The sequence below is a fragment of the Moschus berezovskii genome, chromosome 21, assembly GCF_049115385.1.
Source record: "Moschus berezovskii isolate FMDL1 chromosome 21, NW_MosBer_1.0, whole genome shotgun sequence".
NCBI lineage: Eukaryota > Metazoa > Chordata > Mammalia > Artiodactyla > Moschidae > Moschus > Moschus berezovskii.
The window spans coordinates 35,047,365-35,070,920 of record NC_142480.1 but is presented as its reverse complement, the minus strand read 5'-3'; the positions used below and the strand labels follow the sequence as shown (position 1 = coordinate 35,070,920).

Sequence of the window (23,556 nt, the reverse complement as noted above, 5' to 3'; positions counted from 1 at the left end):
TCAAGGCATCTTTGTAGTACAAATGTATCATCATAATAGTGGTGGTGCTGGTTTAGTTGCTAAGTCATGTCTGACTGTTGTGAATTCAGACTGTAACCCACCAGGCTCCTCTGTCCATGGGATTTTCCAGCCAAGAATACTGGAGTGGGCAGCCATTTCCTTATTCAGATATGACAGTGTATCATCTATATTATCAACTCTGCTTGTAACAGGCAGAAAAAAGCTGCTGCTGCTGCTAAGTCACTTCAGTCATGTCCGACTCTGTGTGACCCCATAAATGGAAGCCCACCAGGCTCCCCTGTCCCTGGGATTCTCCAGGCAAGAACACTGGAGTGGGTTGCCATTTCCTTCTCCAATGTGTGAAAGTGGAAAGTGAAAAGTGAAAGTGAAGTTGCTCAGTTGTGTCCAACCCTTAGCGACCCCACAGACTGCAGCCTACCAGGCTCCTCCATCCATGGGATTTTCTAGGCAAGAGTTACTATCTTAAAAAAAAGTAAATATGACCTATACGAAGCTAAGACTTCACCTTCAGGGTCCTGTTGCTCCTAACGCTACATGACATCCCAGCAGCCAGACTGGCTCTACACCTCTGCCTTCCATCTTTGGAGGTGGCTTGGTAGCTTAGGGACCCAGCAACTGAATGAATGACTTGGTATTTTTTAAGGTAACTGACCTTGAATAAACTAAGAGAGAGGTAGAGTGGGCAGCGTGGGAAGTCGGAATGACCAAGGCTTGAGGACAAAGTCTTCTAACCATCCAAAGAAGAGAAGATGGCTGAAAAGATGCTGACTGAAGAAACCCATGCTTCCTGCTTCACACCTGCCCAGAACATCCTTCCCTCTTTCAGTTATGGGGGTCTTCACAACTGCAGACTTTGGACATGTCTCCTGGATCCTATAACCAGCACCAGAAGATCAGAGCTCCCCCTCTATCCTCTGGAGATAATGAAATAACATGTTTGGAGGAGAGACTTTCAAACAAGCCAAAGAATTTATTTCTGTGTAACTGACCTTCCCCAAGGGAAGAAGAAACAGCTGGCCATTTGGAATATACACAATCAATAAATATAAGAGCAGAATTTCATGGAATTGTAAATACATAAATGACAGCCCTATCACAACTGGTAGTAAAGAAAGTGTGGTTCAGTCAGGCAGATCTGTTCTTCAAAATAACATTCAAATGGCTTCAGTTTTCCCAAGGACAGGTTGGACTAGAAACAAAGTACCTAAGAGGCCTGGTGAGTGGCCAGGACTCCAGCATCTTCCCCATTGACTAAAATAGTCTCACTTTCATGTCTTTAATATGTTGAAATTATTATGAACCAAAACAAAGAAGAAACAACAAGCAAGATGATTTTAAAGGCCCTGATGATTCCTTCATTCTTAGGACAGAAACAAAAGTGCTTAAGTTATTATATTAACTATACACTGCCATAAAAGTAGGAAAACAGTTAAAACTTCTCATATCTCTGACCCTCTCCACTTAGCTCCCTTTTTTAATACCTAGGAATGTGCTGGTTAAAATATGTCCCCAAATTCCAAAACTTTAGGGAGCACCATTTATAGCAAAGACAGTATCAATGATGTTCCCTGGAATGTACCATTTAGTGGCCCCGAAAAAGATGTTCTTAGAGAGGGCCTGTGTTTCAATTTTCGCTCTGCCACTTGAGGACAAAGGCCATATGACCCTTGGCAAGTTATTTACTAATCCCTCTGATCCTATTTCCTTCTCAGTAAAATAGAGATAATAAATTGCATTTCCAAAGGCTGATGTTAAAAGTAAATGAGATAACATATGTACAGAATGGAGGCCGAGGACAGCACACCAACACTTCTCAGTTCTCTGAAATTAACAAAATCTATCGCATTTCACAGTGGGGAAAACAACCATGTCTAGCACTTGTGGCCCATACTATAAGGACAGACCAGAAGATTTCTGAAAGGAATAGATCTCACCTGTTGAAGCTGGAGTAGGTACCCTAAAAGTTAAAAGTGTCAGAATGCAGTGACCCGAAAACCACACAATTTTTCTGTCTCTGAATTGTGATAACTGGCAGAAAGGAAGCCTAATCAGCATGCTAATTAGCCAGGGTGTGCTGGTACAACTGTTATCAAGGAAAGACGACTGTTTAAATAAGACAGGCTGTCCTCATTAATGATTACGTACTGCCAACAAAATACAATGTGCTTAGTTCCAGCATTTTGGCCTTCCTTAGGAATCCAGAACTAGGCAGTATCTAACTGCACTAAATCTTTTATTGGATTATTAAATTAAGCAGTGATTAACCTATACAATAAAGCCACACCTCAAAAACTATAGATTCTCACATGACAGGCCTGCTAGATTTTAGAGCTCATTTACACTAACCTCCACATGTTACATCAGGGAAAACTGGGGTCTCAGGAAGACGAGAGATACACGGTCACAGAGGTGGAGTCAATTCTGCACTTGGTCTCATGAACTTTTTCTTACAACAGGAAATCAGTCTTAAGTTTTATGCACTACACAGACCAACAATCTAACACTGAATATGCAGATTCTTGCCTCAACTCGGCATAATTTGGGGTTCACAGGGTGGTGGAAGATATCAAAATACGGGGTCAAAAACAGAAGCAGCTGGCAGGCTGCATAGAGCGGGAGGCTTTACCCAGCACGCATGCACGCATCAAGGCATGTGGAAAGGCTGCTAGGGACCTGCCAGGCTGGGGTTTGAGTGGTGGCGATTAGGTCTGTTAAGGGGCCACCGATAGAAAAATTCTCCACATCCAGGACGTAGACTCAGAGTGGATACTCAGTACCTACATACTGTGTGACTGGCAGATGAGCCAAGAGTGAATAAGGAAGGAAGAGCTTGTTCTGAGGGAAGAAATGAGAGCTTCAGGGACGACAGGGAAGAGGGCTACCTAGTGCTGCCCCTTAGGGGAGGAGGAAGGGAGGTTCCCAAAGCTCTCCTTAACCTTCGCAGGACAGTGGAATGAGTCTGTCCCCTCCCCCCACCCAAACACCCTGTTTCGGCCTCCCATTTCCATTCTGAGGAAATGCAGTCATCCCCATGGAACCACTTCTGCTTCTGATGCTCTCTGCCTCCCGGACGGCACCTGGAGGAGTGGAATGCTCAAGGGAAGTCTGTCTCCAAGGGTAACAGAAATTTCAAATCCATATGTCACACTGTTTTTTTAGAGGAGACTCTGCTCAAGTGCTAGGTAGGCAAGCAACTGACCATACTACACTGCTACTGATGGGGAAAATGTTTCATAGCATAAGATCAAGAAGCAAATTTGATTCTAAGATGGTACAGAAAATTCTAATGAAGAATGAGGGAAAGCTGGAATTTCCTTGCCAATTTTCCATTCCCTGAAAACATGGCCATCTGTGGTCCTCAGCCTGGGTCCTCTGACCTTTGGCCAAGTCTGTTAAGGCTGGACTTTCAAAGCACAATTCGTTTGAACAGCACTGGTGGCACAGACATGAGAGAGCCTTCTACCTCATTACATTTTCCAAACAGTAAGAGGTCAGTGTTTGATATTTCTTTTTCTTTCAACATTTGTGGCTAATAGTTTTTTCACTTTTGTTCCATAGGATGCAGCCACATTGAGGAAAATATGCACTCATCACCTCTTCTGTTTTTCTAGGACTAAATAAATAAGCTATAACACAAAGGTCTGCATCAGCATTTGAGAGACTTTTCAGGGTTCATATGATGTGAGCAGCTTCCTGTGTCAGAGGCACACTGACACTTTAGGGGATAATAATGAAGTGCTGACAGCGTTTTCTCCCAGCACATCTAGCAGACTAACAACAAAGTGACAGTGTGCACAGCAGCCATCAGGACAGGATGATGGACTCTGCCTCATGTTCATATGAAAGATATATACAGCCCAAGGGGAAAATGTAATGTCTCTAACGTGACCTTCACTTGACATTTGATTAAGACAAAGTTGGTACTTTTTTTTTTTAGAAGATGCTTTCAAAACCAGGAGAACATATCAGTGAAAAGACCAATGATATACACACTCTTCCTCAACTCAGAGTGACTGGCAAGGCTTTACACTTTTAGCAGTTTCAATTCTCTAAAAAGAAATGCCACCTAGAAGAAACGTGCTGCTGCTGCTGCTACTGCTAAGTTGCTTCAGTCGTGGCCGACTCTGTGCGACCCCATATACGGCAGCCCACCAGGCTCTCCTGTCCCTGGGATTCTCCAGGCAAGAACACTGGAGTGGTTGCCATTTCCTTCTCCAATGAATGAAAGTGAAACATGAAAGTGAAGTCGCTCAGTCGTGTCTGACTCTTAGCGACCCCATGGACTGCAGCCTACTGGGCTCCTCCATCCATGGGATTTTCCAGGCAAGAGTACTGGAGTGGGGTGCCATTGCCTTCTCCAAGAAGAAACGTGCTAAGCACCCTCTAAACATTTCTTATGAACTTGCCCATACTGGTACTTGCCACTATAAGGCTGGCTTACAGCTCTCATCCTAAGTCAGCTCTGCCTTCCATTTAAGGAATAAACGAGAGACTGGTAGCTATTTGAGAGAAGGAACTAGATCTGTAGGAACGTTCATATCAATAGCTGTAAAACATCATGAGAAATACTAGGAAAAAAGCAACTCTAAAACTGCCCTGTGATGAAATGACAGAAATGGTAGTGAGGCAATCAAATGCACAGGTTTTTCTAATGAAGGGACAGGCTTCCTCTCCTGGTACAGATAATCTTAGCTAAAGGGTTAATTCCTTTAAAAAGATCCGTTTTTGGAAAACATACCACTGTGTCTTTAGCATAGAAAGAGCTCCCAGAATGGTCCTCAGGCAGTCCAGCTCTGAGCATCCAGATGTAAAAGCAAGTGGAAGGAAACGGGATGGCCAAAGTCATTCAAATGCCCACTCACCTCCCATGATTTTGGACTGGCAGTTAATAAACTCCGGCTTCCTGTCTGTGAGGTAGCGCTGGCAGGTGTGGTGGAGGATCTGGAAGAAGGTACATTTTTCTGAGGCTGTGCTGGCTACCCACTGGTCAAAGGCATTTTCAAACAACAAATCAAACTCTGCGGAATCCTGGAAAAGACATTGAAAGAACGAATGATCTCCATCTCTAAAAACTGCTGCTTCCAGTTTACCATATTAAGACTTATAAAGGCTAAAACACCTTCCTAAGACTTTGTTCCTAATCACAAGGTTCATCTTGATTAGCATTTAGGGGCACAGAGAGTCCACCTTTCTCTTTTTATCAAGCAGACCTCATGTCTCACAGTGTTTTGAGAGGTCCCCAAGAAGCTATGAGCACAGAAGTCCCTTTAGCTTAACCGCATATCAACTTGTATCCTACTTCAGACTATACATGGTCTTTCCCATTACTCAAAAAAGGATTACTTCAGGTTCCTGGCACTGAACAATATTAATCTTGTCCCTAACCTTTGGTAGGGAAAGATTGTCCCTTATTATTGTATAGTTACATTTTACATTTTATTTTTCCTCATCATTGATATATGGTTAGTGTGTAAGCAAAGGGATTTAGTTGAATACATAACTCTACCATGAAATGTTTCATTTATTAAATCCAATGGAATTCTAATACATGATTTTTAAGGTGCAGTTCATTTATTTGATTTTTGGTAAATAAACCTCATCCCTGATTGCATTAGGAGATAGATGGAACTTTGATGAACATGGTTTTTCGTACTGATAATCACAGATGTGATTATCTGAACTCTGCACTTGGCACTTTGCTCTTTGTACTGGAGGTAGCTAGCATTTCTTCAATATGCATCCCCTTAGATGCCTCTGTCCAACATGATGAAAAGATTTATAATTTCCCATAAGACAGGCACAGGAATCAGAAAGTCTCAGCCACATAAGTGAAACAGAGAAATAAATAGCCTTGTCAAAAACGACTCAGACAACCACTACTCTGCCAAGGTCGGTGAGAGTCACTGTGAGAAAAGAACACCTTGGCTCAGCACTGGACAGTTCACTCACCCGATTAGGATCGATGCCGTTAACCTGTCGAAGCTGCTCGAGCATCCACTGTGACCGCCGCACAAATGACGTGGAGCCTTCAAACTGCTTGACCTTCGTAATGGATGCCTGCGTGGGTTTCTTGTTGGTCACTGCCAAGAAAAGACCACTCTGATCAGTGAGTGTGCAGGGTGGGTTGGATTTCCATTCACAGGTCTTTCTATCTTATATCTACAAGCATATGTGCAATAAAAGAGAGAGAAAAAAATGACATATTTTGTGTGTGTGCATGTGTGTGTAGAGACAGATAAACATACTTGTGTGTGTATATATACATGTGTGTCTGTGTGAATATAGAGGGGAGGAGGAGAGAGAGAGAGGTAAGTGCAGAGACAAAGAAAGAGAAGCAGAGAAAATCAGAAGATGAGTGAATATGTGTGCCTTTAGTGAGAGGCGAACTCAAAAGGAACGGAAGTTATAATCTGCACCCTCGAGCAGTTACAATATAATTTTCACTGTAAGGGCAGCTTCATTGATGCTGTCATCCACTCACAATGAACACGACAGGGACAATTAATAGTAAGCCCCTCTAATGGAGGCTCCAAATAAACAATGATGGTTAGCAGGGAAAGCAGCACAAAGGGCTGAGAGCATCAGGTTGGGGTGGCTGGGAAAGGCTACCTTTTATTTTTTTAAATTTTTATTGGAGGCTAATTATTTTACAATATTCTATTGGTTGGTTTTGCCATACACTGACATGAATCCGCCCCGGGTGTACATGAGTTCCCCTTCCTGCACCCCCCTCCCACATCGCTCCTCCCTTTATCCTCCCTCTGGGTCATCCCGCACACCAGCCCCGAGCATCCTGTAACATGCAACGACCCTGAACTGGCGATTCGTTTCACATATGACAACATACATGTTTCAATGCCATTGTCCCAAATCATCCCACCCTCACCCTCTCCCACAGAGTCCCAAAGACTGTTCTATACATCTGTGTCTCTTTTGCTATCTCGTATACAGGGTTATCATTTGCATCTTTCTAAATTCCATATATATGCGTTAGTATACTGTATTGGTGTTTTTCTTTCTGGCTTACTTCACTCTGTGTAATAGGCTCCAGTTTCATCCACCTCATTAGAACTGATTCAAATGTATTCTTTTTAATGGCTGAGTAATACTCCATTGTGTATATGTATCAAAGCTTTCTTATCCATTCATCTGCAGATGGACATCTAGGTTGCTTCCATGTCCTGGCTATTATAAACAGTGCTGCAATGAACATTGGAGTACATGTGTCTCTTTCAATTCTGGTTTCCTCGGTGTGTATGCCCAGGAGTGCGATTGCTGGATCATATGGTAGTTCTATTTCCAGTTTTTTGAGGAATTTTCACACTGTTCTCCATAGTGGCTGTACTAGTTTGCATTCCCACCAACAGTGTAAGAAGCTTCCCTTCTCTCCACACCCTCTCCAGCATTTATTGCATGTAGACTTTTGGATAGTGGCCATTCTGACTGGTGTGAAATGGTATCTCATTGTGGTTTTGATTTGCATTTCTCTGATTATGAGGGATGTTGAGCATTTTTTCATGTGTTTGTTAGCCATCTTTCTGTCTTCTTTGAAGAAATGTCTGTTTAGTTCTTTGCCCCATTTTTTGATTGGGTCATTTTTTTTTCTGGAATTGAGCTGCAGGAGCTGCTTGTATATTTTGGAGATTAATCCTTTATCAGTTGCTTCATTTGCTATTATTTTCTCCCATTCTGAAGGCTGTCTTTTCACCTTGCTTATAGTTTCCTTTGCTGTGCAGAAGCTTTTGGTTTTAATTAGGTCCAATTTGTTTATTTTTGCTTTTATTTCCAATATTCTGGGAGGTGGGTCTTGGAGGATCCTGCTGTGATTTAAGTCGGAGAATGTTTTGCCTACGTTCTCCGCTATAGATCAAGGCTACCTTTTAAAGGTACAGTTTACTGGTTCCCCGAGGCAACTACAATGCAAATTTCTAATTCTATAGTCCAGTGTAAGTATTCCAGGCTTCAGTGATAAAATAAGAAGAAATACCTCACTCAAAAAAACAAAAAATTGGCCTTATAGTTCAGTTCAGTCGCTCAGTCGTGTCCAACTTTGCGATCCCATGGACTGTAGCATGCCAGGCCTCCCTGTCCATCACCAACTCCCGAAGTCTACTCAAATTCATGTCCATTGAGTCAGCGACGCCATCCAACCATCTCATCCTCTGTCGTCCCCTTCTCCTCCCGCCCTCAATCTTTCCCAGCATCAGGGTCTTTTCAAATGAGTCAGTTCTTCGCATGAGGTGGCCAAAGTATTGGAGTTTCAGCTTCAACAGAAAGTACAGTTAGTTTGTATCTAATCTGCATCTGATTATAACCCCTGGCCCCCTCCACATATGAATTCCTTAGGCTACCACAACTGCAGGCCTGCAGCAATTCCTCCTCTCGGCCTTGGTCAGTTCTCCCTTCCACACTGAGGATGGACCTTCTCACTTCTCAGACAGAGGTCAAGCACCAAGCCAGCAGGAGAGAGTCACTCTGAACATCTGCCTGTCTGCTTACTTCTTGACTTAGAGCCTCAAGGGAGGGGAGGTAATTAAGTATTTTAAAAGGATTTTCCTCAAAGCTCCTCCTGAGCTCTGGCTATAGGAATTGTACGTTTAAATAGAATTGATGCTATTAAAGGAAGCAGGAAAAGTGGAAAGCACTCCTTGTAATGAATGCAATCCTAGTAAGCCTGTACATCAATGTTACATTCTTTCTTAGTTTCAAAGCAGCCCACAGATCCCACACTTTGAAATAACCATGCAATGCTCAACAGATGGTAAAACAAATCCTTGCAGGATGAAGGACAGAAAGTACCTATGCCAGTTATAGTTGGTGCTAAGAAGGCTCTTCTTCACACACAGCAGCGTTTATCACAGCTTCAGTGTCTGGGGTCATTTAGACAGGAAAACAGTGACCAAGAGGGGAAAGTGACCAAAAATACACAGGCACCCCGCCTTAAGAACCCTATGGTCTAAGACTGAGCTGTTTTTAGGATCTCAGTCCAACCTTCTCTTTTTGTTCCTAACCAGAATTTAGCAAACATTTTCTTTTTAATTTCAAATAATGCTTAGGTTTAATGCCCATTATTCATTTATATTTTGGCTAAACACTTATGAACATTTCACACCAACTGCATTTACTTTCATGGTTAAAAAATCATCACCCCTTAAAAACCCAAGATCAAGGAAATGTTATCGTCTTCCATCCACAAATGGCCTGTCTGCTCTACAGCTCCACATATAAGCCTGTTTAAGTCCATGAGGAACAACCATTCCCCTCACTAAAGTCATGCAATATTACCAGTCTACAAAGGGCTGTCTATCCACTTAATTCATTTATTTTGTGTGTCTATGTGACACAAAAGGGGCTCTCCTAAATTTCTCTGATAGTCATACCCTGCTCTGTTTTAATAGCAAAGGAAACAACACACCTAGAATATATGTGGGTCCTAAAATGTGCTTAAAAGATTAAAGAATGCTTTGCAATAACAGGAAAACGTGGGTTCCTGTATTAGACCCACACCCCTAAACACACAAAGAGGATTTCCTTCTTTGTTTATGTAAATTACATGACATTTAGGCATCCTGGGAAACAAGGTTTTCCTTCTGACTTCAGTTAACTCTTATTTTTATTACTGGTCCACTTATTTCCAACTAGTTTACAGCATTATAAAAGTTCAAACATAATTCATGATGGTTGTAATTATTGGCATGTTTGGGACTGACATTTTAGGAAAGCAAGTTCCATTGGAAGTTTGTCACTGAAAATGAGAAGGGCAGGAACTCCACCCACCCACCAAATGCCCCACGGAATTGTTCAAGAGTGATCACATTGCTTCATGGTCATTTTTAACAGAGGCAGATACGACTTCATTCATTCCTGCTTTCTTTTTTTACCCTCTATTAGTTTGCTCCTTGCCCAGTTCTTGGAATCTGATAATTTTCCTGGGCACTGAGCCCGGTTTAGTTTAATTTTTGTTTAGTGTTATTATCTCCAACATCCCACTTTCTATTTTGAAGCAGGTGCCTTAAAATTATATTATTATATACACATTATATAGAATTAAATGAAGACTTTCCCCTTCTGAAATCAAAACACTTGCACAATCATGCCATTGCCAGACTTTCTGAGTTCTGTGTTTGAAGAAGCCATGTTTTAACCCCTTTCTATTTTGGTGTTTTCTGGATCCACAGCTGTTAAAAATAAGTCAGTCAGTCAAATTCCAGATGTCTAGTGAAAACAGCAATTCACCTTCTCCTTCCCAAGGAAAGCTAATTTACAGCACACTCTGGAAAATGCAACCAAATGATCTGGATCAGTACCCCCGTAGGGCAGATTTCATATTAATTATTTTGAAAAATTTTGAAGGTGAGATAATCAGGGCATTTTGCCATAGCTTCATCATTCATGAAGAAAAGGTAAATATACAAGCATTTAGAGAGGGTATGATGATATTCCCAGGTAATACTGCAGACTACCCAAAATCAGCCCCATCCCCTAATTTCCCACTCCAACCCACACCAAAATCACCTGGGAGTTTTACAACAAAAATACCCAACACTGTCAGTCAGAATCTTTGGGGATGTAGCTCTGGCATCCATATTTTAAATTTTTCCAGTTGACTCGGAGGCACTTTGAGTGCTAAGAGCTACTGAACTATGTGATTACTCATTTAACAAATATTTATGGAGCATTTATTAGATGGAAGATACAGAAGGAAAATATTAAGAAATAAGTGGTTCTCAATCAATAACTTTGTTGAGGAGGAGATAAGAATGATGCTACAGAGAATAAAGCATAATAGAATAAATGACACAGGAGTCATCTGAGATATATCTGCGGGGGGCGGGGGGGAGGGCGGTGGACTTAAGGACCAAAGTAGAGTTGGGGAAAGTCAGGGAGGTTTCATGAGGCAGCCACATTCTGGACAGTATAATTGCCCTTACCTGGACGTTTGGGCAGTATAACATCCCTCACCAGGACATCTGTGATTTTCCCCAAACTGGCCTTTTAACCAGCTTGACCATTCAAACTGGAATACATAAGGCTGAACCATCTTTTAAGAACTCCTTGCCAAAGCAATCTTAAGAAAGAAGGACAAAGCTGGAGGTGTTATATGCCCTGATTTCAAACGATACTACAAAGTTATAGTAATCAAATCCATAGGGTACTGGCACACACACACAAAGAAAACAGACACAAAGATCAATGGAACAGAATCGAATCTAGAAGTAAACTCATGCATATATGGTCAATTAATTTCAACAAGGGATCTAAAAATATACAGTGGGGAAAAGACAGTCTTTCCAATAAATAGTGTTGGGAAAACTTCCACCTTGCATCCACACGCAAAAGAATAAAACGTCATTTACAAAAATAAACTCAAAATGAATTAACATCTTAAATATAAGACCTGAAACCATAAAACTCCTGGACAAAAACATAGGCAGTATACCCTCTGACACTGGTCTTAGGAATGATTTTTTGGATCTATTTTCTTAGGCAAGGGCAACAAAAGCAAAAATAAACAAATGGGACTACAAAACTAAAAAGCTTTTGCACAGTGAAGGAAAACATCAACAAAATGAAAAGGAAACTTACTGAATGGGAAAAGATATTTGCAAATGATATCTCTGATAAGGGGTTACTATTCAAAATATATAAAGAACTCACACAACTTGGTATCAGAAAAAACAAACAATCCAATTAAAAAATGGGCAGAGGACCTGAATAGTTTCCCAAGGAAGACATAAAGATGGCCAACATACACACAAAAACGTGTTCAGCATCACTAATCATTAGAGAAATGAAAATAAAAACTACAATCAGATATCACTTCACACTGTCAGAATGGCTGTTATCAAAAAGACAACAGGTAACAAATATGGGTAAAGATGTGCAAAAACCAGGACTGCTGGCTGGAATGTTAACTGGTGCCACCACTGTGGAAAACAGTATGGAGCTTCCTCAGAAAATCAAACAACAGAACTACCACATGATCCAGCAATTCCACTTCTGGGTATGTATCCAAAGAAAACAAAAGTGCTAATTGGAAAAGACATATGCACTTCTATGGAGAAGGCAATGGCACCCCACTCCAGTACTCTTGCCTGGAAAATCCATGGACGGAGAAGCCTGGTGGGCTGCAGTCCATGGAGTCGCTAGGAGTCGGACACGACTGAGCGACTTCACTTTCACTTTTCACTTTCACACATTGGAGAAGGAAATGGCAACCCACTCCAGTGTTCTTGCCTGGAGAATCCCAGGGACGGGGGAGCCTGGTAGGCTGCCATCTATGGGGTCTCACAGAGTTGGATACGACTGAAGCGACTTAGCAGCAGCAGCATGCACCTCTATGTTCATTCCAGTATTACTTACTATAGCAATATAATGAAGCAGCCTAAGTGTTCATCAATAGATGAACAGACAAATCAGATGTTGTATACATATAGTGGAATATTACACAGCCATAAAACAGCAAACTTTTGCCATTTGCAACCAAATGGATGGACCTAGAGGGTATTAAGTCAAATAAGACAGAGAAAGACAAATATTGTATGATTGTATGATTCACTTATATATGGAATCTAGAAACAAAACTAACAATCAAAACAAAACAGAAACAGACTCAGGGATACAGAGAACAAACTGGTGGTCGCCAAAGGGGAGGCAAAGGGCGGGGCTGGATGAAATAGGTGAAGGGGATTAAGAGGCACAAACTTCCAGTTATAAAATAAGTCATGGGGATGTAATGTACAGTATAGAGAATATAGTCAATATTATTGCAGTAACTTTGTACGATCAGGCAGTTCAGTCACTCAGTCATGTCCAACCCCAGGAACTGCAGCACGCCAGGCTTCCCTGTCCATCACCAACTCCATGAGTTTACTCAAACTCATGTCCATTGAGTTGGTGATGCCATCCAACCATCTCATCCTCTGCTGTTCCCTTCTCCTCCCACCTTCAGTCTTTCTCAGCATCACAGTGTTTTCCAATGAGTCAGTTCTTGGCATCAGGTGGCCAAAGTATTGCAGTTTCAGCTTCAACATCCGTCCTTCCAATGAATATTCAGGACTGATTTCCTTTAGGATGGACTGGTTGGATCTCCTTGCAGTCCAAGGGACTCTCAAGAGTCTTCTCCAGCACCACAGTTCAAAAGCATCAGTTCTTCGGTGCTCAGCTTTCTTTATAGTCCAATCCTCACATCCATACATGACTACTGGAAAAACCACAGCTTTGACTAGACAGATCTTTGTTGGCAAAGTAACGTCTCTCCTTTTTAATATGATGTCTAGGTTGGTCATTACTTTTCTTCCAAGGAGCAAGCATCTTTTAATTTCATGGCTGCAGTCACCATCTGCAGTGATTTTGGAGCCCCCCCAAATAAAGTCTGTCACTGTTTCCATTGTTTTCCCATCATATGGTGACACATGGTTATTAGACTTATCATGGTGATCAATTTGTAATGTATATAAATGTTGAATTATTATATTGCATATCAACTATACCTCAATGAAATTGCATCCCAAGGCATTTAGAATAAAACCCAAGTCCCTTACCGTGACCTGCAAAGTCCTAGATGATCTGGCCCTTAAGTACCTGTTCATTCTCTCATTCCATTCTCCCTTTTGTCCCCCAGGCTCCAATCATCTTTTCCTCCTGGGAAACAGCAACCGCTGTTTTGCAAATGCTATTCCTTTCATAGAAACTCCTTTTACCTATGTGTGTGCTTGACAGTGTGTTTCATTGTTGTCTCTTACTCACTGTTCCGATTTCAGGTTATATGTCATCTCCATTGAAAAACCTTCTGTGATTATCTTATCCAAGTAGGTTCCCCACCATGTTATTTTTTTCAGTGAACTCTGTTCATTTCAACAGGTTTATTTCAAGCCTGGGTAAAATATTCAATGACATATTTGTGAAGATTGAAAATCAGATTGTTATCAGGTCCATCTAGTTCTAAAACACAGAAGATATGGATAAATCCCCACAAAGACAGGAAGTAGTGATGTAGGATCCTATAGATTGACACAAGCAGTTTAAATTTTTTCAAGCCTTTAAACATAGCTTCTGGGTTTTTTTCTCTTAAACTTGACCATACCTCTGTGACAGAGGCAGGGTTATTGCTATGATCACGTATTATATTTATGGACAATGAAACTGGGGCACAGAAAGAGTTGACTTTCCCAAGCAATATTGGTAATAAATAAAAAAAACCCTGTGACCTAAACAATGAACTAAGAGTCTATGTCTATTGCTCTTTCCACTACAGCTTTTTGCTACAATGTCAAATGTCACATTTCATTGGGTATTAAAAGACTATCATAACAGAGAAGACCTTTCCAGAACATCTATATAGACCACTGAGCCATGTGCTTTGGGACTCACTCAATAAGTCAAGTTTTGGGGTTATCCAAGCCTAATGCTTCTTTTCACTCACTCCTGGCCATCATTGCTTTCTGTGGTGGTATCAGAGGAAGACACGCATAGGGCAAACCAAGTGCATGTCTTTCTACTACCACTTCTGACCAAAAGAATTTGGTTTTCATTGCCTCCATGCCTTCTCTTTAGCCTTTCTGGAGACTTGATCTACATCTCAGCTGTAGTTAAGAAGCAGTGTTAGAAACTCTCAGGTCTAGAATATCATTACCATCACTACTCAAGTGGTATAACAATCTCTTTCTCATGAACTAAAGGCCTAAAGAATTAAACGGTCCAGTCATGACACATCATTCAGAAATAAGACACTTAGCTATAGTCCAGAGTGGAGACCACCAGCTTTGCTTTTGCCCAATCAGAAAATTCTATGTAATCAAAACCAGATAAGCCAGCCAATAGTAAAGCACCATCTAGTCTTATCAGAGCTGGTCTTATATTAAGTCAGGAATTGGTGAAAGGGGGGACAAAGGCTGTCATCAGAAATGAAAACCAGAAACACAATTTACTTGCATGTGGTGCAAAACGGCAGAAGAGCTCATACTCTGCCAGGGATTAAGAAGCTGATTCTCCATTTCAAGGTCCAATGGCTTTGTAACTGCCTTTTTTTTTTTTTTAAGTCACTCTTTCCCCTATAATCTCATTATTCATAGTATCAATTCTCCATTGCCCCAAACAGGAAAATCAATTTTGCCCAAATACAAAAGATTTAGTCTCAACCCTAATATAACAAATAATCAGCTTCAGTCCTTCCAATGAATATTCAGGGTTGACTTGCTTTAGGATTGACTGGTTTGATATCCGTGCAGTCCAAGGGACTCTTAAAAGTCTTCTCCAACACCACAGTTCAAAAGCAACAATTTTATTTATTTAAATAAAATAACAACTCACCACCTCTATATTCTCTACCTGAACATTCCTTTTTAACATTAAACTCAAATTGAATCTTCTTATAACTTTATGTAGTCATTTCTAAAAAAAAAAAAAGAAAGAAACATGCTAAAGAACAAACTGCATTGATATCCTCAATACTGTCTGATGTCGAGGCTAAGGCAGCTAAAATGCAGAATTTACCATTCGTATGTACCTAAAAATACTTAAAAATGTCATCATGCTTAGCCCTCTCTGTCTCGTAGTTGAGGGAAAGTCAGCATTTTGCCATGTGCCTTAGCCCTCTGCTCTACTGGAGTCTAATGGTCAGACGTTTTGAATTCAATCAGAGTGCTGATATGAAATAAACAATTTGGAACAAGGAAAAAAATTGATGTCTACATAGAATCTCATCAGGGCCACTCTCTTACTGCGTCAGAGGTGATAGACATAAAGGAAAAAAAAGAAAAAGAAAAAGAAATTATCTGAGATGTGATTCAGGAAGTAAAAGCAAGACTGAGCATGCCTTCTGGGTACGGACGTGGTGAAGAGACGGGCTAAGAGGACACGATGAGAAATGATTACTTGGAACTGTTTTTCTTAATGCTCTTCCCAAACCCTAATATATGATAATTCCAGGTGAATTTCACAGTTGTTCAGTTGCTCAGTCAGTCGTGTCTGAGTCTTTGCGATCCCATGAACAGCAGCACGCCAGGCTTCCCCGTCCTTCAGTATCTCCCAGAATTTGCTCAAACTTATGTCCATTGAGTCGATGATGCCATCTAACCATCTCATCCTCTGTCACCGCCTTCTCCTCCTGCCCTCAATCTTTCCCAGGATCAGGGTCCTTTCCAATGAGTCGGCTCTTCCCATCAGGTGGCCGAAGTATTAGAGCTTCAGCTTCAGTCCTTCCAATGAATATTCAGGGTTGACTTCCTTTAGGATTGACTGGTTTGATCTCCGTGCAGTCCAAGGGACTCTCAAGAGTCTTCTCCAACACCACAGTTCAAAAGCATCAATTCTTTGGCACTCAGCCTTCTTTATGGCCCAACTCTCACATCCATACATGACTACTGGAAAAACCACAGCTTTGACTACGTGGACCTTTCTTGGCAAAGTGATGTCTCTGCTTTTGAATATGCTGTCTAGGTTGGTCATAACTTTTCTTTCAAGGAGCAAGCATCTTTAAATTTCATGGCTGTAGTCACCATCCACAGTGATTTTGGAGCCCAAGAAAATAGTCTGTCACTGTTTCCACCATTTCCCCATATATTTGCTATGAAGTGATGGGACCAGATGCCATGATCTTAGTTTTTTGAATGCTGAGTTTTAAGCCAGCTTTTTCACTCTCCTCTTTCACTTTCATCAATTTCATTTTTGCTTTCTGCCTAATGGTATCATCTGCACATTTGAAGTTGTTGATATTTCTTCTGGCAATCTTGATTCCAGTTTGTGCTTCATCCAGTCTGGCATGATGTACTCTGCACATAAATTAAATAAGCAGGGTGATAGTATACAGCCATAGTATCTATGGAGAAATAAATCTCTCCATAACTTATTTATTTAGGACGGTAGCTGCATCAGCAATTTTATTCAATGAGATGGCTGAATATTTACAATGCTTAGAAGCAAAAATATCCAGATTGTTATCCCACATACTTTCAGATCAGGGACCCATCATCACTGCTACAGTGAGTGGGGAACAAAGCCCGGTGCTCTCCACACAGGGTTGATCATTTGCTTCTCACACTACTTCTCAAAGTGTGTCATGATTTAGGGGCACAGTCGTTTAGCCTCCACAGGCTCCCAAATGGCACCAATTCATGGAATGGCCAAGTGTGTTTTTGAGGCCCTATTCCTCTCCTTCCATCTTAGGTCCTGGGAGCTCACTGGCCAGATTCCTGAAAGGACCCAAATGGGCCTGAAAGGGTAGTCTTAAATCTGATTGTTTTTAGGAAGAAAATTTTAATCCAAGTAAACAACATCTACAATAACAAAAATGGTGGCTTTCAGCTACAACCATCAAGCCAGTAAGGACAAATACAGGATGCCCTATAAGAGTTCCTACTCCACTAACCCTGAAGGGGAGGGAAGGGGAGAGTCAATGAACAGGGCTTTGAGGCTTGATTCTTAAAGGCAAACTACTATGGTCTACAGGAGGGATAATTACCAAGAAAGGAACTTTCCACGCAAATGTTTCCTTATTTGGTATCACTAGCTCTTAGGGCTGTACCTACATCATGTTCTGATCTCCAGATTGGAGGAGGAGGAGCAGACTCAAAGTCTAGGAAATTTTTCCAAAGGGATACCAAATGTAACTGTATGGGAAACTTCTTTTTTTGTAAATAAGTTTGGATGAGTCCTTCAGTAGAAAGAGAAGAATTAGAACATCTTTCATTACACATTCTTCAGGAAGGATGCTTTTAAAGTACAGCATCAAAACAAAGTAACTGACAACCACACATTTGCAGAACAAGCAAACCCCTAAACTAACTCAGCAGGAAGTACTAACTATACTGCTACTGCTAAGTCACTTCAGTTGTGTCCGACTCTATGTGACCCCATAGACGGAAGCCCACCAGGCTCCCCCGTCCCTGGGATTCTCCAGGCAAGAACACTGGAGTGGGTTGCCATTTCCTTCTCCAATGTGTGAAAGTGAAAAGTGAAAGTGAAGTCGCTCAGTCGTGTCCGACCCTTAGCGACCCCATGGACTGCAGCCTACCAGGCTCCTCCATCCATGGGATTTTCTAGGCAAGAGTACTGGAGTGGCTTGCCATTGCCTTCTCCGACTAACTATACTAGCTAGTTTTAATATTTGCAAATTACCCACAAGGAGACAGAATTACTTTTGCAATGTACAGCTTCAATGTCTGATGCCAACATGAGCTCCATGTTAAAAAATCTTCCTGGAAATTCCCTGGCAGTCCAGTGGTTAGGACCTGATACCTTCATTCCTGGGTCCTGGGTTCAATCCTTGGTGGAGGAACTAAGATTCTGTGAGGTTTGTGGCACAGCCAAAAAAGCAACAGACAAACCAAACAACTTTGTGATCAAGATTTAAAAACAAACAAAATCTAGTCCCTCCCAATTATAACCTTCTTACCCTGTTGACAATGTTACTTTATAGAAATATGTAGATTTTTATTGTGAAAGGGTACTCTACATCTCAAGTCAATGACAGGCTCAGGTATACCGCAGGCAGTCTTGGGGAGTTAAATCTTTAGCTTGAAATCAGGAAGCATAATCCCCAGAAGGTGTGAGTTCCCTGCCTCAGGATGGGTGCTACCCTCTCCAGACAAGCAGCAACAATGCCCATTCTATTATAAACCGATACCTGGTGCCAGTCCATATAACATGCATAAATGAACAAGCGAACCAACAAAGGGCTCTCTCGATCAAAGGAAGCAGAGGAAGAATGTCAGAAACCATGAAGAAGCCAACAACTTACATCAGGCTCAACCGTTCTGTTTCAAGATCAAGCCATAGTTGTAAGGAAAGTGAACTGTTTTGTTTGTTTTTCACTAGAAAAGAGGGGTATCGTGGGAACTAAGGACAGCAGAGAAAATGGTAAGAACCAAGAACTTACAGAAATATTAGGGGACTAGAAGGAAAAAAGTTGTGGGTTCAAGCCTTTGAAAACAATCTTTTTTTTCCCTGCATCTTTATTCTAGCAGCATCTCTCGTGCAATTCTGTTTGTCTCAGCCTTCTTGAAAACACGATTTCAGGCCTGAGATTCAGCAACCCAAGGTTTCCGTTGTGCTTGAATTTTTAGGTTCCTCAGACTTTTCCCCATATACCTGTGGGGGAAAAATCAATTTTCATGCATTTTGGGTAAAGGGTAAACATACAATGAATTATAAAACTTGGTTAATGCTATTATTACAAGTTTGCATTTTATATGGAAAGGGTATAACACGTCTAGTTTACATAGCATAACCTTGAAACAAACAAACACATGCACCCAAGCCAGGGAAATAAACGCCTTGACCTGTGAGGACGTTGATGGCTTTCCGAAAGAGATTAAATCCAATATGAAATACTGTGGTATCCAATGAAGAAAACAGAAAGGGTTAACTGCAGCCATAAAGCCTCATTCTGTTCTTACTTCCTAAATTCTGGAAACAGATACAAACATCATTTTTGATCTATTCTTAGGAGATTTACAAACAGAGGATCTAAAGACAAAGGCATCAAAGCAGGGGATACCTGACTCAAGAATGAATTAAATTATTCTACAAGCACCTCAAAGACTGGGAATGAAACTGAAAAAAGAGATGCTTTTAACATGACGCTTCCCTTTCACGTTATCTGTCATATACAGAAAAGGTACTGGCCAAGGGGCAACTCTCTTTAGGGAAATGTCATATTTGGTAGAAATTCAATACATATTTTACCAGTGAGAGCTGTTAAAAAGCATTCTTAGTTCTCAAACGCCCCTTACAGTGAGAAGAGATGGAATCATTTAGTCTTTCAGCAGCTTAAGCAGAAGCCCTTATGTACCACCACCCCACCACAGTCCCAACTCCCCAAACCCATGCAAAGGGAGGGCCCAGTGCTCTGCTGCCTGACACAACTCCACTGGTGAGCACATTATATTAATATTTAGTCTAAAGGAACCATGGAAGGATGTTATGTAGATATGGGTCACCTTCTATGTGAGAAGAGTAACACCCACCCACAGGAGACTTGAGAGAGCAACAGAGAATGTGCTAATGGACCAGAAACATATAATAACAACATGTAATATCACTAGGTTTCTGGAGATATCAGAGCTGTCATGATTAACAAATGTATGTTGTCAAATATAATGACAACTATCAGCCAAGTAGAGACAGATTTATCTGCTCTCTCTGCTTTCCACCCTTTTCACTACCACCATTTACTCAATACTTTTAATAGTACATGTGATGTGAGGGCTTATATCATTGAAGTTCTAGACAAAGTGAATGATGTCACTAAGAACTATGTCACTTTCACTATTTACTGTGGAGGGAATAAGATCCAGCAACATGTTTTAGGTAAAGTGAAAGTTGCTCAGTTGTGTCCGACTCTGTGACCCCATGGACATGGAATACAGTCCATGGATTGCTCCAGGCCAGAATACTGGAGTGGGTAGCCTTTCCCTTCTCCAGTGGATCTTCCCGACCCAGGAATTGAACCAGGGTCTCCTGCCCTGCAGGTGGATTCTTTACCAACTGAGCTAGTCTTAGGTAAAGTGAATGTCAATTACATTAGTGAAAATTATCTGTGATTCAAATTAGCTGGATTTATTTTGGTAAACTCTAAGTAACATCTACTAAAGCTAAACACCCATATACTATTCAGTTCAGTTCAGTTCAGTTGCTCAGTCGTGTCCGACTCTTTGTGACCCCATGAATCACAGCACGCCAGGCCTCCCTGTCCATCACCAACTCCCCATATACTACAAGACCCCGCAATTCTAACCCCATGTCTACAAAACAGAAATGAAGGCTACATCAACCCTTCGGCCTGAAGCAACCCAAAGTGGACAAAGTGAATGAAACAGGGAATGACAGTGGTCCCTGAGAGACTGGAAATGAGTGAGGCCAGCCTCCCGGATGGCTCACATGGTAAAGAATCTACCTGGAATGTGGGAGACTTGGGTCAATCCCTGGGTTGGGAAGATCCCCTGGAGAAGGGAACAGCTACGCACTCCAGTATTCTGGCCTGGAGAATTCCATGGACAGAGAAGCCTGGCAGGTTACAGTTCATGGGGTCACAAAGAGCCAGACAGGACTGAGCAACTTTCACTTTCAGCCCCACGACTGCCCTTCTTTCCTGGTTTGAGAATGTCTTCCAGGCTGTAGCGCGAGGAGGAGGAACCCAGGCAGGGACTGCCGGACTCTCTGCACTGAGAAGACAAGAAGAGCTGAGCGCCCAAGGAGACCAATGTCCTTAAAATTTCCTGGACCGAGCAATGAAGAGAGAGAACTTCATACACACAGAACTCCGGAGACCTGCAGAGATTCAGCCCTAAGTATTCAGCAGAGTACTTCTCACCACAGGTGTGTGAGGAAATTACTTGAGGCCAAAGAAAGAACCACTCAAAATGAATAGAGGGAATAGTACTCCATGATCTAGTAGGGTTTGACATAGTGTCCGTTATCACCAGTCAGATAGGAAAACCTCAAGATTCAGGAGGCCCCGAGAATACACAGAAGGGCCTTGCCCTATGAGTTAGGAATAATTAGCCTTAGGCTGAACAGTGCTCTAGTTTCGCTTACAAATGACAATGGTGCATGAAGTTTATAACATATGGAAAAGTAAAATGTGTGACAACGACAGCAGAAAAGTCAGGACAGGAGTAAGGGAAGTGAACTATTGGGTCGTTCTTACACATGAATTACTGTATTATCACTTGAAGGCGAAGCATGTTAAGTTAAAAGATATATTCCACAAACTCAAAGGCAATCACTAAAATAAATCAGAGAGTCATGGGTATGATGTTAGTTTTATGTGTTAATTTGGCTACCGGATAGGTCATGGCACCTAAGCATTACTATTTGGTAACATTCTTTTTGATGTTTCTGGAAGGGTGTCTTTGGATTAATATTTAAATTGGTGGACTCCAATGGCCCTCCATGATGTGGCTGGCCTCATCCAATTAGCTGAAGGCCAGAACAGAACAGGAGATTGACTTGCCCAGGGTAAGAAGGAATTACGGTTTTCAAAGTTGAATTGCAACATTAGTTCTTTCCTGGGTCTCCAGCCTGCCAGCCGCCCCTGCCCATTTTGGACTTGACAGCCTCCATAATTACATGAGTGAATTCCCTGTATAAATATAAACATATATACTACAAATATTTATATAATATTAATATATACACACATTCTATCAGTTCTGTTTCTTTGGAGAATCCTCACCAACACAATAGCTAATAAGCCAACAAAGAAAACAGTTTCACTCACGGCAATAACTGCAAGAATAAAATATGAACATATTTAGCCAAAAGAGTACAAGGCTTGTATAGTCAAAACCACCATATGTTACTGAAGGAAATTAAAGAAGACTTCAGTTCAGTTCAGTTCAGTCGCTCAGTCATGTCCAGCTCTTTGCGACCCCATGAACCACAGCACGCCAGGCCTCCCTGTCCATCACCAACTCCCAAAGATAAAAACATCTTGTGTTCAAGGATTAGAAAACTTAATATTGTTAAGTACGGCAATAATCCCCAAATTGATCTACAGATTCAAGTGGACAGACACACTGTGGTCATGGGTTAAAAGACTCAATATTATTAAGATGTTGAGAGGCAAGAATATACAAGGGAGAAAAGACAATCTCTTCAGTAAGTGGAGCTAAGAAAACTGGACAGTTACATGTGAAGAATGGGATTAGAACATTTTCTCATACTACATGCGAAAACAAATTCCAAATGGATCAGAGACCTAAATATATTAATATATATTTCTCACCCCTTGCTAAATTACAGCAACCACCTGGCATCACTTTTCCAGTTCTTACTGGATCACCACAATGAGAATCCACCTCACACCTGTCAGAATGGCTACCAGCAAGAAGTCTACAAATAACAAATAGCTGGGGAGGATGTGGAAAAGAGGGAACTCTTGTATACTGTTGGTAGGAATGTGAGCTGGGATAGCCACTATGGAAAATAGTATGGAGGTTCTTCAGAAAACTAAAAATAGAGCTACCATATGATCCAGCAACTCAGCTTCTGGGTATATATTTGAAAACGAAAAAAGAAAATGCTAATTTGAAAAGATACATGCACCCCACAGCAGTATTGGGGCTTCCCAGGTGGCGCTAGTGGTGAAGAACCTGCTTGCCAATGCCAATGCTGGAGACATAAGAGACACAGGTTCAATCCCTGGGTTGGGAAGATCCCCTGGAGAAGGAAATGGGAACCCATTCCAGTATCCTTGCCTGGAAAATCCCATGGACAGAGGAGCCTGGCAGGCTACAGTCCATGGGGTCGCAGAGTCAGACATGATTGAAATGACATAGCATGCACAGCAGTATTATTTATAATTGCCAAGATATGGAAGCAATTCATATTAGTAGCATATTAGCGACTGCCTACAAATATTGGGGGGGGTAGTATGGGAATGCCTGGGGCCAAGGAGGGATTACCAAGGGGTACAATGAAATTTTGGGGGGTAATGGATAGGTTTATTACTTTGATTGTGATGATTCTGCAGGTGTATACGCAAAAAAGTTACTAAACTGTACCATTCAGATATGTGAAGTTACTTGCATA

At 41.4% G+C, this 23,556-nt stretch overlaps 1 protein-coding gene across 2 annotated transcripts in view; it reads right to left on the bottom strand.

Moving 5' to 3' along the window:
- Positions 1-23,556, bottom strand: part of STXBP6 (syntaxin binding protein 6) — a 283,426-nt gene that overhangs the window by 55,770 nt on the left and 204,100 nt on the right. For both annotated transcript variants that reach the window (XM_055418182.2, XM_088829511.1), the window contains 2 exons: positions 5,971-6,101; positions 4,884-5,049 (listed from right to left, as the gene is read on the bottom strand). In XM_055418182.2, coding sequence (XP_055274157.1) covers positions 4,884-5,049; positions 5,971-6,101 — 297 coding nt within the window. The remainder of the gene's footprint in view (positions 1-4,883; positions 5,050-5,970; positions 6,102-23,556) is intronic.